The sequence below is a fragment of the Bombina bombina genome, chromosome 6 (assembly GCF_027579735.1).
Source record: "Bombina bombina isolate aBomBom1 chromosome 6, aBomBom1.pri, whole genome shotgun sequence".
NCBI classification, from domain to species: domain Eukaryota; kingdom Metazoa; phylum Chordata; class Amphibia; order Anura; family Bombinatoridae; genus Bombina; species Bombina bombina.
The window spans coordinates 871,821,742-871,835,655 of NC_069504.1; the positions used below are offsets into that span (position 1 = coordinate 871,821,742).

The window sequence follows — 13,914 nt, forward strand, 5'->3', positions numbered from 1 at the left end:
ATATTTAAAATTCCACTGGTTATAAAACGTATTTAAGGCAAAATGTATTATAAAAATCCACATTCTTTTTAAAGACCAAGTCCGCCTCCCAGAAAGGGTGGTTTACAGTCTAGTTGGATATATCACATGGTTATTAGAGATAGGGAATTTAGTAAGTAATTTCATTAAAGATCTGTAAAATTGTCTACAGTGTTCTTACAAAATGAGGAATGCTTACAAATGATATTAAGTAGGTGTCTATATCCTAGTATGTATATAGATAACCAAAGTACATTCCCTTAGAGTATTTTTATATATATATCGAGGGTAGTAGGTGGAAGCATATGTTTATATACAGATGTATTAGTATATATATATACTATTCCTTATTTGTTCTATTTTTCCACTAAAAAGGCTGCCAAATCAATATCTTTGTTCAAGCCAAAAGGTGTTTGTGAATGTAGGGTATGTATCCAGAAGGTTTCCCTTCGTCTAAGATGTAGTTCTCTATCCCCACGTCTCTCATTCACCGGTATACATTCTAAAATAGTGGCTCTTAAACCTTCTGGATCTTTATCGTGATAATTCCTATAATGGAGTGACAGATTGTGCGATTTTTCTCCTGCTTTTATATTCGTTAGATGTTCTGCTACCCTTTTCTTAAAGGGTCGTGTAGTGCGCGTATACCGGTGAATGAGAGACGTGGGGATAGAGAACTACATCTTAGACGAAGGGAAACCTTCTGGATACATACCCTACATTCACAAACACTGTTTGGCTTGAACAAAGATATTGATTTGGCAGCCTTTTTAGTGGAAAAATAGAACAAATAAGGAATAGTATATATATATACTAATACATCTGTATATAAACATATGCTTCCACCTACTACCCTCGATATATATAAAAATACTCTAAGGGAATGTACTTTGGTTATCTATATACATACTAGGATATAGACACCTACTTAATATCATTTGTAAGCATTCCTCATTTTGTAAGAACACTGTAGACAATTTTACAGATCTTTAATGAAATTACTTACTAAATTCCCTATCTCTAATAACCATGTGATATATCCAACTAGACTGCAGTGATGTGCAGTGAGGTCAGAGGCTGGTGAGGCACTAGATATGATACGCCAGAGAAACACATGTACAGAGGGCCGCAAGTACCCCCAACAGGGCAGGTTTAAATGATAGCTGAACCAGTGCACAGGTGACATAATCAGGTGATGGGTGAGAGCAAGTTAGTAACCACTGAGTTACTGATCAGCTGATTACTTCACCTGTTCACTGATTTGGCTATAATGAAAACCTGGCCTGTTGGGGGTACTTGAGGACCATTGTTGAGAAACACTGCACTAAAGCACCAGCTCATCGGAAATGTATTGATTACCTGGAGAATAAAGCACACATACTCTGCTCACTGACACCCACACACACTCTGCTCACATACACACTCACACAATTCTGTGGCACAGTGCCAGTTACTAAGCAATTAGAATGATACACAATCTCTTCTCTACTCACTACTGTATTGTAAAAATAGAAATAATTTACCATACAAGTTTTACACAAAGCTATCAATACTGCCAACACAGCTCCGGCAATATGGTGTTCATATGCACGTGCACATCCCACTTAGGTATGCTCTTCAACAAAGGACACCAAAGGATACCAAAAGAATGAAGTACATAATAATAAAAGGTTTTTTTGTGCAATTTCTATCTGAATGATGGAAATGTAATTATGACTTTCATGTTCCTTTCAAAAAATAATTTGATTTGCTGACATGGGGCCAGTAAAAGTTGATGCTAATTCTCAAAATATAAATAACTAGAAAAGTCTATTAAAATAGCATGCTCTACCTCAATCATGAAAGTTTAATTTTAAATGTCTCCCTTTGACTATGTGTTTAACCAGTTACTTTACAGTGGCATTATTTCTAAAAACATTTAACTGCAATAATTACATATATTTTTTAAATGACTCATTATCTCCTTTTTATTAATATAAACTTGTATAAAAGCAGCACATATTAAAAACACAATGCAACAGCTTTCAATTGATTTGTGAATTACAAGTTAACAGCAGTCTTTAAATAAATGGAGACACAGAGAAAAATAAAAATAGATACTGCATCCTCTGACTGAACAGAGATAACATATATAGAGTTTGTACCTAATTAAATCAAATAACCATGAAAAAGGGAGGCTTAGCAATATTCAATGTCAAAAACTTTAATTTAAATAATGTGGACACTGCACACTTAACTTCAAACTCTGGGTTTTAAATTATGGATTTAAATTTAAATTGACCCTTTGACTTCCTGTAAGTATTGGGTTATGCTCACTTACTGTCCCCCCCTGTTAATGAGCTGTATCTGAACACAATTCAACAAAAACACTAAACCACATTCAATAAATTATCATTTTCACTAACAGAATCCATTTCAGTAAAGTCTGCAGCACTTACTACAATAAAATGTCGCTGAAACACTGCTCTCTCTGCCTCTCTCCCTTTCCTGCTCTGTAAGGATTCAGGAAGTGACAGTGGAACATTCCACTGCACTTAGAGGGGAAGAACAGAACTCTCTTTTTCACTTTAGCAAAGCTGTCAGCTTCACAGGACAGCAACAAACTAAATGAAAGTTGTTTTTTTCCGCTTTTGTTTTGTTTTATATGATTTAACATCCAGTCCCAACCCTAAATTCCACTTACTAATGCCTCTCACTGGATTGGGTCAGCCCAAATGGGACTGCCTCAAATAAGCTGATAATGGGCCATGCAATGATCTTAACTACTTTCATCCAGTAGATGGCGCAGTATGTTGTGCCTCTCCATTGCACAACATGTAGCTGTGAAAAAAAATGCTGGGGGAAAAAAATAGCAATTTTTTTATTTTTTTAAAGCCAATAAAAAAAAATATTTATTTTTGCCCATATGAGAGGTGAAGCACTGCCTCACCTGCCTCTAGTGACTGCACATCACTGCTAGACTGTAAACCACCCTTTCTGGGAGGCGGACTTGGTCTTTAAAAAGAATGTGGATTTTTATAATACATTTTGCCTTAAATACGTTTTATAACCAGTGGAATTTTAAATATATTTATTATGTTCGTTCCTTTATATATATAAGAACTGTTTTAATATGTAATATTTTATATCTCATAGTTTAAACTATGTTTAGAATCCCTTTCAAAGCATATAATGTTTTAATTCTTTTAATGTATATACAATGCCCTAATCAACTAAAAGGACGCAGCAATGTATCTACTATTTGGAATGAGTTGTAATATTAAGATAGTTAAGAATCATTCCTTACCGAAAATTACACTACCCCTATTAAAGTTCATTTATTGAAAAACCGGCACTCCATTATTGGTTGATATATCAGATCAACCAATTCACCTAGCCCAGTGTTTGAAAAGATTGAAAACATTACAAATATAATGCTTATACAATGGAGCATTGACGTAAGCCCCAATTGATCTGTCAAAGGCAGATAGCTAAATACACGCATGCACTATAACTAGTCACATGTTTGGGCATACATATTACCATCATATATAATTGTTTTACAAATTGGTGTCTAGTAGCACGTCCTTAAATACCCCCCAAAAAAATCACTTTATATACGCCATCTAAGGAGCAGAAATGCTCAGCGATCGGGGATGTTTAACGCAATCATTTTCCGATTCTCTAATTTGATTGGCTCATCCGAACACACCCCCGCCGCATTTACTAATACATTGAATCGACAGCATTACGCATGCGCTAAAACTTCTCATTTGCGCTTTTAAACACTTCCTTATATTACAGACAACTAAACCAACTAAGTAAATTAAAAATACACTTTAGATAAACTTTGAACAGATAGTTTCACTTTTTTGATTCCTTCACTCAAAAATATCCTGAAAGTTAAAACAAAAGAAATACGATCTATCAGGCCAGTGATTGGCAGATTAGCCCACACACCTCTTAAATCATATGACCACAAAGAGCCAATCAGAGCTCTGGAAAATCGTAATCACTCAGGTCAACCCTATTTAAAGTCCCTAATGAATCACCAGCAATCACACTCAAAAAATTTTCCTCTGATGAAGAAGGTAACCCATTATTTGAAACCTTTGAAACGCGTAAGGAGAGATTTGAACAAAGATATACTGAACTGTATCTTATTAACTGCTTGTATGCCGTTTTTCCTGCATTTCTGATTATTCATTTTTTGGAATTTTGCACCTGTTATATTGCACTACTATGCCTAACTGATACCTCATACTGGATTGAGGTGGAAGAATGTGAGCATTTTTTACATATGAAATAAATATATGTTTTAAACTTGTACAACAGTGTTGCACTATCCTTTCCATATTTGTGTTCCCTTATCTATGTATTCCACATCACGGACTACTGGGAGCTGAGTGAATATCTAAGCCAACTGGAAGGAGGGAGAAAGAAATCTCTACCATACTAAGGAAGCAGGAAAGCAGTGTTTCTAACCACACCAAAGAGGCAGAGAAGCAGTGTTTCCAGATTGCTGGGGGACAACTGTATCTACTAAAGACGCTTCCCACTTACCTCATAGGATTGAGGTTTTATCTAGTAAGTGGGCATTTACTTACAACATAAGGATTAGACAGAGAACTTTTATTTATTAACTCTACATATATCTACTTGACCTTTGGGACTAAGAACACCTGTGAATTTTGTGAACTTTATTATGTTATACTAAGTGTTTATCCATATTTCTAACTGTGAAGGAAGGATTTTTTTAGGATGTCATATTGACCTGGCTGGTACCCCATCCTATACCTATACATTATATAATTAGCAAACATTTTTGGGTATAACTCATCCAGACGCCGCTGGTACAAATATTTGTACTACATATATCATATAGAACAATCTACATCAAAATATTCTGATTTTTGCACTATACCCACTACTCTGACACCATTATTAATAATATATTGGTTATTATTCTTATGAACAGTGCGCCTTAATACCGCTCTTCCCACCAATAGTTCTCTCTATAAATTGAAATAGGACAGTGCGGGGTGGGGACCCTGCAATTGCCCTCATTTCAGGTATAAGGGCAGCCAGTTCATTCATTCACGTTACAAATAAAACACTTCTCGGGGGGGACACCTAGCGCCGAATCATCTCTTTTTCTCTCCTAACACAACATATTTATATATATATAAAACATATAAACACAATAATACACATATATACACACACACATACTGTATATGTGTATATATATATATATATATATATATATATATATATATATATATATATATATATATATACAGTATATACATATATATAAACATGTAATACAATTTTTAGTCCATTTTAATATTCTTCAATGTGTTTTTATTAGAAATATGTTACACACACATATTCTTACCCAGAATTCTCTTGTGCATTGGTAACATTGTATATGGAGTTTTTCTGGGGGAAAGTAAGTGGGGATTCTTGCCTAGATGTGCTAATTTTCTATGCAAATATTTGTATTGATTTAATTTTGAGACCCGGAGGATTTTAATCTCAGTTTTTTATCTCCTCCATAATTTTAATGGATATATATATATGACTTAAATACAAATTCACAGAAAAATAAATAAATAATATAGATGCAACAACAATCCGTTCAAAAAATATATATATAATAATAATAGTCTTATCTGTGTTTAAATGTCTTTAATTCCTTATAGGCAATTCTTGATCTTCTTGATCCTTTTTTTTTGAATGCAGAGAAAAATGGCAGCTTATAGGTTAATCCTCCAGTACCAGGATAGGAGGTTGAAAGTGTTAATAAGAAATCTGTAGAAATAAGCGCACAGAGAATCTCCTCATAGTGCAATATTGTTTAATACAAAATCAGCATAAAACAAACAAGTAATCCCCCTATCACTCACTAAAAGAAACCTCAATCAATATGAGGTAAGATTATAACGTTGAGCACCAAAGATGGTGTATGTTCCGCTCCATGAATCCGTAAGGCTGTAGATCAGTCCCTTAGTACAGGAGCGTAGGTAAAACGCTGGAATAGCAGTTTAAAATGGTGAAATTCCCCATAAGATTATAACTGGAGTTTTCTATTGCCAAAAGATTGTTCTGATTGGCGTGCCATATCTATACACATTCCCACTTTTTGGGATAAAAGGGCTCATTGGCTTGGTGGGCGATTACGAAGCCTCTGACGAAGCGTACACTTCCGTGAAAAGCAGAAAATAGAAACACAAAGAGGACGCCTCATAGCGTGAATTCTGCTTTGCAGGTGGAGGCATGGTGTAGAAAATTGTGCTTACCAGAATATGTGGAACTGTACTGTGACCAGTGCTAATCCGCCGGCTAGCACTTAACAGTGGCTAGTACACTGACACTGGTTATCCTCATAATTCAGCTGCCGCACGGCTGTTGGAGATGTCAGTCAGCTGTCTGTGTCAGTAGTGACTGAAATAAAGAACTAAGGCAACTTCCAATTTTTTTCAATAAAAAGTAGAACGCTTTATTTGTGACACGTTTCTCAACCACAGGACTGGTTGTTTCATCAGACAATAAAAAAGCGGGAAAAAAAAGCGAAAAGCGCTTTTTTATTGTCTGATGAAACAACCGTCCTGTGGTTGAGAAACGCGCCACAAATAAAGCGTTCTACTTTTTATTGAAAAAGATTGGAAGTTGCCTTAGTTCTTTATTTCAGTCACTACTGACACAGACAGCTGACTGACATCTCCAACAGCCGTGCGGCAGCTGAATTAAGAGGCGGCCATTACGAGGATAACCAGTTTCAGTGTACTAGCCACTGTTAAGTGCTAGCCGGCGGATTAGCACTGGTCACAGTACAGTGCCACATATTCTGGTAAACGCAATTTTCTACACCTCACCACCACCTGCAAAGCAGAATTCAAGCTATGAGGCGCCCTCTTTGTGTTTCTATTTTTTAACTAGTTTGCCCGACACTCCGGGATCAAGAGGAGCAACCCTGACCCAGATCTCCAGCTATAACCATTGCCTAGGATTAAGAAATTCAAGGCGCTTTTGGGAAAATTTAATATGCTACATCCTTTTGGAAAATCCATTTGACAAACATATATTTTTAGCATATCAGTGCTCTTGGTATTTTGTCTAGCGCGCCATATCGTTTCCCCTTCTGGGATTCCATCTTTTCATCACTTCCGTGAAAAGCATTAGACCACGCCCGCCGAGCATTATACAATTTGCTACAGAGTGTTTATTTGACACTATACTGTCGCTACACCTGTTGCCATTTTCTTACGTTACAATCTTTTGGCAATAGAAAACTCCAGTTATAATCTTATGGTGAATTTCACCATTTTAAACTGCTATTCCAGCGTTTTACCTACGCTCCTGTGCTAAGGGACTGATCTACAGCCTTATGGATTCACGGAGCGGAACATACACCATCTTTGGTGCTCAACGTTATAATCTTACCTCATATTGATTGAGGTTTCTTTTTGTGAGTACACACCCTGATAGGGGGATTACTTGTTTGTTTTATGCTGATTTTGTATTAAACAATTTTACACTATGAGGAGATTCTCTGTGCGCTTATTTCTACAGATTTATCATATATATATATATATATATATATATATATATATTCTTGTATATATTCATATAAATATATAGGTATAGATATATATTTTACAAATATATATATATATATATATATATATATATATATATATATATATATATATAAACATATATTTAAAAATAAAAAGAACATTTTCTTCTATGTGAAGAACATTGGAATGTAAAATATTCATAATTACCTTCGGCTTTAGCATTGTTGTTCTAATGAGGTGTAAGGTTAGTTTGCGCAGCAATAAGTGTTAGCTTTTTTAAACAGAATGCTCTATCGAAGTCAACGGGGAGAAGAAGTTTTTACAGTTGCAATATCCAAAGTCCTGAAGTTAGCTCACAAGGGTTTTTGCTCACGTTTTACCATTTTATTTTCAACTTGTAATACGCACGCTAACACAGCCAGGGAAATATTTTACTTTTAGTGTAGTTAGCGTGCAAGTGGGGAAAATAAATGCCACTTGTAATCTGGACCTATTTGTTGCAATGCACAGACACAGAGTGCTCAGCTTTAAATGTCATTGTTATTCTAATTTAGACTCAATTTGCCTCCACTGATACCAGAAGAGGACACTGGCAGAAAAACAGATGTTGTATCTGCAAACCCAAGTATCCTAGAACACAAGTAAGTTAATACTATACATAAAATGTATATATTGCCATTGATGTCTAAACCGTTGGCAACAAAAGTGAGTATACCCCTGTGGAAATGTCCAAATTGGGCCCAATTAGCCATTTTCCCTCCCTGGTGTCATGTGACTCGTTAGTGTTACAAGGTCTCAGGTATGAATGGAAAGCAGGTGTGTTAAATTTGGTGTTATCACTCTCACACTCTCTCATACTGGTCACTGGAAGTTCAACATGGCACCTCATGGCAAAGTGCTCTCTGAGGATCTGAAAAAAAGAATTGTTGCTTTACATAAAGATGGCCTAGGTTATAAGAAGATTGTCAAGACCCTGAAACTGAGCTGCAGCACGGTGGGCAAGACCATACAGCGGTTTCACAGGACAGGGTCCACTCAGAACAGGCCTCGCCATGGTCGACCAAAGAAGTTGAGTGCACGTGCTCAGCGTCATATCCAGAGGTTGTCTTTGGTAAATAAACATATGAGTGCTGCCAGCATTGCTGCAGAGGTTGAAGGGGTGGGGGGTCAACCTGTCAGTGCTCAGACCATACGCTGCAAACTGCATCAAATTGGTCTGCATGGCTGTCGGCCCAGAAGGGAGCCTCTTCTAAAGATGATGCACAAGAAAGCCTGCAAATAGTTTGCTGAAGACAAGCAGACTAAGGACATGGGTTACTGGAACCATGTCCTGTGGTCCGATGAGACCAAGATAAACTTATTTGGTTCAGATGGTGTCAAGCGTGTGTGGCGGCAACCAGGTGAGGACAGTACAAAGACAAGTGTGTCTTGCCTACAGTCAAGCATGGTGGTGGGAGTGTCATGGTCTGGGCCTGCATGAGTGCTGCCAGCACTGGGGAGCTACAGTTCATTGAGGGAACCATGAATGCCAACATGTACTGTAACATACTGAAGCAGAGCATGATCCCCTCCCTTCGGAGACTGGGCTGCAGGGCAGTATTCCAACATGATAACAACCCCAAACACACCTCTAAGACGACCACTACCTTGCTAACGAAGCTGAGGGTAAAGGTGGACTAGCCAAGCATGACTCCAGACCTAAACCCTATTAAGCATCTGTGGGGCATCCTCAAACGGAAGGTGGGAGAGCACAAGGTCTCTAACATCCACCAGCTCCGAGATGTCGTCATTAAGGAGTGGAAGAGGACGCCAATGGCAACTTGTGAAGCTCTGGTGAACTCCATGCCCAAGTGGGTTAAGCCAGTGCTGGAAAATAATGGTGGCCACATAAAATATTTACACTTTAGGGCCAATTTGGATATTTCCACTTAGGGGTGTACTCACTTTTGTTGCCAATGGTTTAGACATTAATGGCTGTGTGTTGAGTTATTTTGAGGGGACAGCAAATTTACACTGTTATACAGACTGTACGCTCAATGCTTTACATTGTAGCAAAATGTAATTTCTTCATTGTTGTCACATGAAAAGATAAAATACAAGATTTACAAAAATGTGAGGGGTTTACTCACTTTTGTGAGATACTGTGTATATATATATATATATATATATATATATATATATATATATATATATATTTATATATATAAATGTAGGACAAGCGCACTCCAAGGGACTTTTCAAAATCACTTTAATCAGTGTATACACTGATTAAAGTGATTTTGAAAAGTCACTTGGAGTGTGCTTGTCCTGCATTTCTATCTATTTTGTTTGCTGCACCCATGGCATAAGGACTTTGGTTATTGGGAGTGCAATTTCCATGCTTGTTTATATATATATATATATATATATATATATATATATATATATATATATATATGATGTGCAGTCACTAGAGGCAGGTGAGGCAGGGCTTGACCTCTCATATGGGCAAAAATATATATATTTTTTATTGGCTTTAAAAAAATTAAAAAAAAAAATGCAATTTTTTTTTCCCCCAGCATTTTTTTCCCAACAGCTACATGTTGTGCAATGGAGAGGCACAAGCAGGTCTGCCCACCATTACACAACATGCTGTGCCACCTACTGGATGAAAGTGGTTAAGATCATTGCATGGCCCATAAGTGCTTATTTGAGGCAGTCCTATTTGGGCTGACCCAATCCAGTGAGAGGCATTAGTCAGTGGAACTTTGGGTTGGGGCTGGATGTTAAATCATATAATACAAAACAAAAACGGAAAAAAACAACTTTCATTTATTTTGTTGCTGTCCTGTGAAGCTGCCAGCTTTGCTAAAGTGAAAAAAGGAGTTCTGTACTTCCCCTCTAAGTGCAGTGGAATGTGCCACTGTCACTTCCTTACAGAGCAGGAAGAGATGCAGAGAGAGCAGTGTTTTAGCCACATCTTATTGAAGTAAGTTCTACAACCTTCGATTTTGCTGAAAGGGATTCTGTTAGTGAAAAATTATAATTTAATGAATGTGGTTTAGTGTTTTTTGTTTTTTTACTCTTTTCGTGTCGTTCTCCCCCATGGTCTCTTTCTCTCTCTCTCTCTTCCTCCCCCTCTGACTCTCTCATCCCTTATGTGTCTCTCTAACCCTCTGTGTGTGATTGTGTCTCTCTCTCTTTCTCTCTCTCTCTAACCCTCTGTGTGTGATTGTGTCTCTCTCTCTCTCTTTCTCTCTCTCTCTCTAACCCTCTGTGTGTGATTGTGTCTCTCTCTCTTTCTCTCTCTCTCTAACCCTCTGTGTGTGATTGTGTCTCTCTCTCTAACCCTCTGTGTGTGATTGTGCCTCTGTCTTTCTCTCTCTAACCCTCTGTGTGTGATTGTGTCTCTCTCTTTCTCTTTCTCTCTAACCCTCTGTGTATTATTGTGTTTCTCTCTCTTTCTCTCTCTCTAACCCTCTGTGTGATTATGTGTGTGTGTCTCTCTCTCTAACCCTCTGTGTGTGATTGTGTCTCTCTCTTTCTCTCTCTCTCTCTCTCTCTCTCTCTAACCCTCTGTGTGTGATTGTCTCTCTCTCTCTTTCTCTCTCTCTAACCCTCTGTGTGTGATTGTGTCTCTCTCTCTTTCTCTCTCTCTAACCCTCTGTGTGTGATTGTCTCTCTCTCTCAATTTCTCTCTCTCTAACCCTCTGTGTGTGATTGTGTCTCTCTCTCTCTCTCTCTCTCTCTCTCTCTCTCTCTCTCTCTCTAACCCTCTGTGTGTGATTGTCTCTCTCTCTCTATTTCTCTCTCTCTAACCCTCTGTGTGTGATTGTGTCTCTCTCACTCTCTCTCTTTCTCTCTCTCTAACCCTCTGTGTGTGATTGTCTCTCTCTCTCTTTCTCTCTCTCTCTAACCCTCTGTGTGTGATTGTGTCTCTCTCTCTAACCCTCTGTGTGTGATTGTGTCTCTGTCTTTCTCTCTCTAACCCTCTGTGTGTGATTGTGTCTCTCTCTTTCTCTTTCTCTCTAACCCTCTGTGTATTATTGTGTTTCTCTCTCTTTCTCTCTCTCTAACCCTCTGTGTGATTATGTGTGTGTGTCTCTCTCTCTAACCCTCTGTGTGTGATTGTGTCTCTCTCTTTCTCTCTCTCTCTCTCTCTAACCCTCTGTGTATGATTGTCTCTCTCTCTCTTTCTCTCTCTCTAACCCTCTGTGTGTGATTGTGTCTCTCTCTCTTTCTCTCTCTCTAACCCTCTGTGTGTGATTGTCTCTCTCTCTCAATTTCTCTCTCTCTAACCCTCTGTGTGTGATTGTGTCTCTCTCTCTCTCTCTCTCTCTCTCTCTAACCCTCTGTGTGTGATTGTCTCTCTCTCTCTATTTCTCTCTCTCTAACCCTCTGTGTGTGATTGTGTCTCTCTCACTCTCTCTCTTTCTCTCTCTCTAACCCTCTGTGTGTGATTGTCTCTCTCTCTCTATTTCTCTCTCTCTAACCCTCTGTGTGTGATTGTGTCTCTCTCACTCTCTCTCTCTTTCTCTCTCTCTCTCTCTCTCTCTCTCTAACCCTCTGTGTGTGATTGTGTCTCTCTCTTTCTCTCTCTCTCTCTCTCTCTAACCCTCTGTGTGTGATTGTCTCTCTCTCTCTTTCTCTCTCTCTCTCTAACCCTCTGTGTGTGATTGTGTCTCTCTCTCTTTCTCTCTCTCTCTAACCCTCTGTGTGTGATTGTGTCTCTCTCTCTAACCCTCTGTGTGTGATTGTGCCTCTGTCTTTCTCTCTCTAACCCTCTGTGTGTGATTGTGTCTCTCTCTTTCTCTTTCTCTCTAACCCTCTGTGTATTATTGTGTTTCTCTCTCTTTCTCTCTCTCTAACCCTCTGTGTGATTATGTGTGTGTGTCTCTCTCTCTAACCCTCTGTGTGTGATTGTGTCTCTCTCTTTCTCTCTCTCTCTCTCTCTCTCTCTCTAACCCTCTGTGTGTGATTGTCTCTCTCTCTCTTTCTCTCTCTCTAACCCTCTGTGTGTGATTGTGTCTCTCTCTCTTTCTCTCTCTCTAACCCTCTGTGTGTGATTGTCTCTCTCTCTCAATTTCTCTCTCTCTAACCCTCTGTGTGTGATTGTGTCTCTCTCACTCTCTCTCTCTCTCTCTCTCTCTCTCTCTCTCTCTCTCTCTCTCTCTCTCTCTCTCTCTCTCTCTCTAACCCTCTGTGTGTGATTGTCTCTCTCTCTCTATTTCTCTCTCTCTAACCCTCTGTGTGTGATTGTGTCTCTCTCACTCTCTCTCTTTCTCTCTCTCTAACCCTCTGTGTGTGATTGTCTCTCTCTCTCTTTCTCTCTCTCTCTAACCCTCTGTGTGTGATTGTGTCTCTCTCTCTAACCCTCTGTGTGTGATTGTGTCTCTGTCTTTCTCTCTCTAACCCTCTGTGTGTGATTGTGTCTCTCTCTTTCTCTTTCTCTCTAACCCTCTGTGTATTATTGTGTTTCTCTCTCTTTCTCTCTCTCTAACCCTCTGTGTGATTATGTGTGTGTGTCTCTCTCTCTAACCCTCTGTGTGTGATTGTGTCTCTCTCTTTCTCTCTCTCTCTCTCTCTCTCTCTCTCTCTCTCTAACCCTCTGTGTGTGATTGTCTCTCTCTCTCTTTCTCTCTCTCTAACCCTCTGTGTGTGATTGTGTCTCTCTCTCTTTCTCTCTCTCTAACCCTCTGTGTGTGATTGTCTCTCTCTCTCAATTTCTCTCTCTCTAACCCTCTGTGTGTGATTCTCTCTCTCTCTCTCTCTCTCTCTCTCTCTCTCTCTCTCTCTCTCTAACCCTCTGTGTGATTGTCTCTCTCTCTCTATTTCTCTCTCTCTAACCCTCTGTGTGTGATTGTGTCTCTCTCACTCTCTCTCTTTCTCTCTCTCTAACCCTCTGTGTGTGATTGTCTCTCTCTCTCTATTTCTCTCTCTCTAACCCTCTGTGTGTGATTGTGTCTCTCTCACTCTCTCTCTCTTTCTCTCTCTCTCTCTCTCTCTCTCTCTCTCTCTCTCTAACCCTCTGTGTGTGATTGTCTCTCTCTCTCTATTTCTCTCTCTCTAACCCTCTATGTGTGATTGTGTCTCTCTCTCTTTCTCTCTCTCTAACCCTCTGTGTGTGATTGTGTCTCACTCTCTTTCTCTCTCTCTAACCCTCTGTGTATGATTGTCTCTCTCTCTCTCTCTCTCTCTCTCTCTAACCCTCTGTGTGTGATTGTCTCTCTCTCTTTCTCTCTCTCTAACCCTCTGTGTGTGATTGTGTCTCTCTGTCTCTCTCTTTCTCTCTCTCTAACCCTCTGTGTGTGATAGTCTCTCTCTTTCTCTCTCTCTAACCCTCTGTGTGTGA

The 13,914-nt window shown here is 38.8% G+C and overlaps 1 protein-coding gene across 1 annotated transcript in view; it reads left to right on the forward strand.

Moving 5' to 3' along the window:
* LOC128664748 (alpha-2,8-sialyltransferase 8F-like) overlaps positions 1-13,914 on the forward strand; it is a 96,795-nt gene that overhangs the window by 49,502 nt on the left and 33,379 nt on the right. Inside the window, exon 6 of the mRNA XM_053719555.1 lies at positions 8,138-8,224. Coding sequence (XP_053575530.1) covers positions 8,138-8,224 — 87 coding nt within the window. The remainder of the gene's footprint in view (positions 1-8,137; positions 8,225-13,914) is intronic.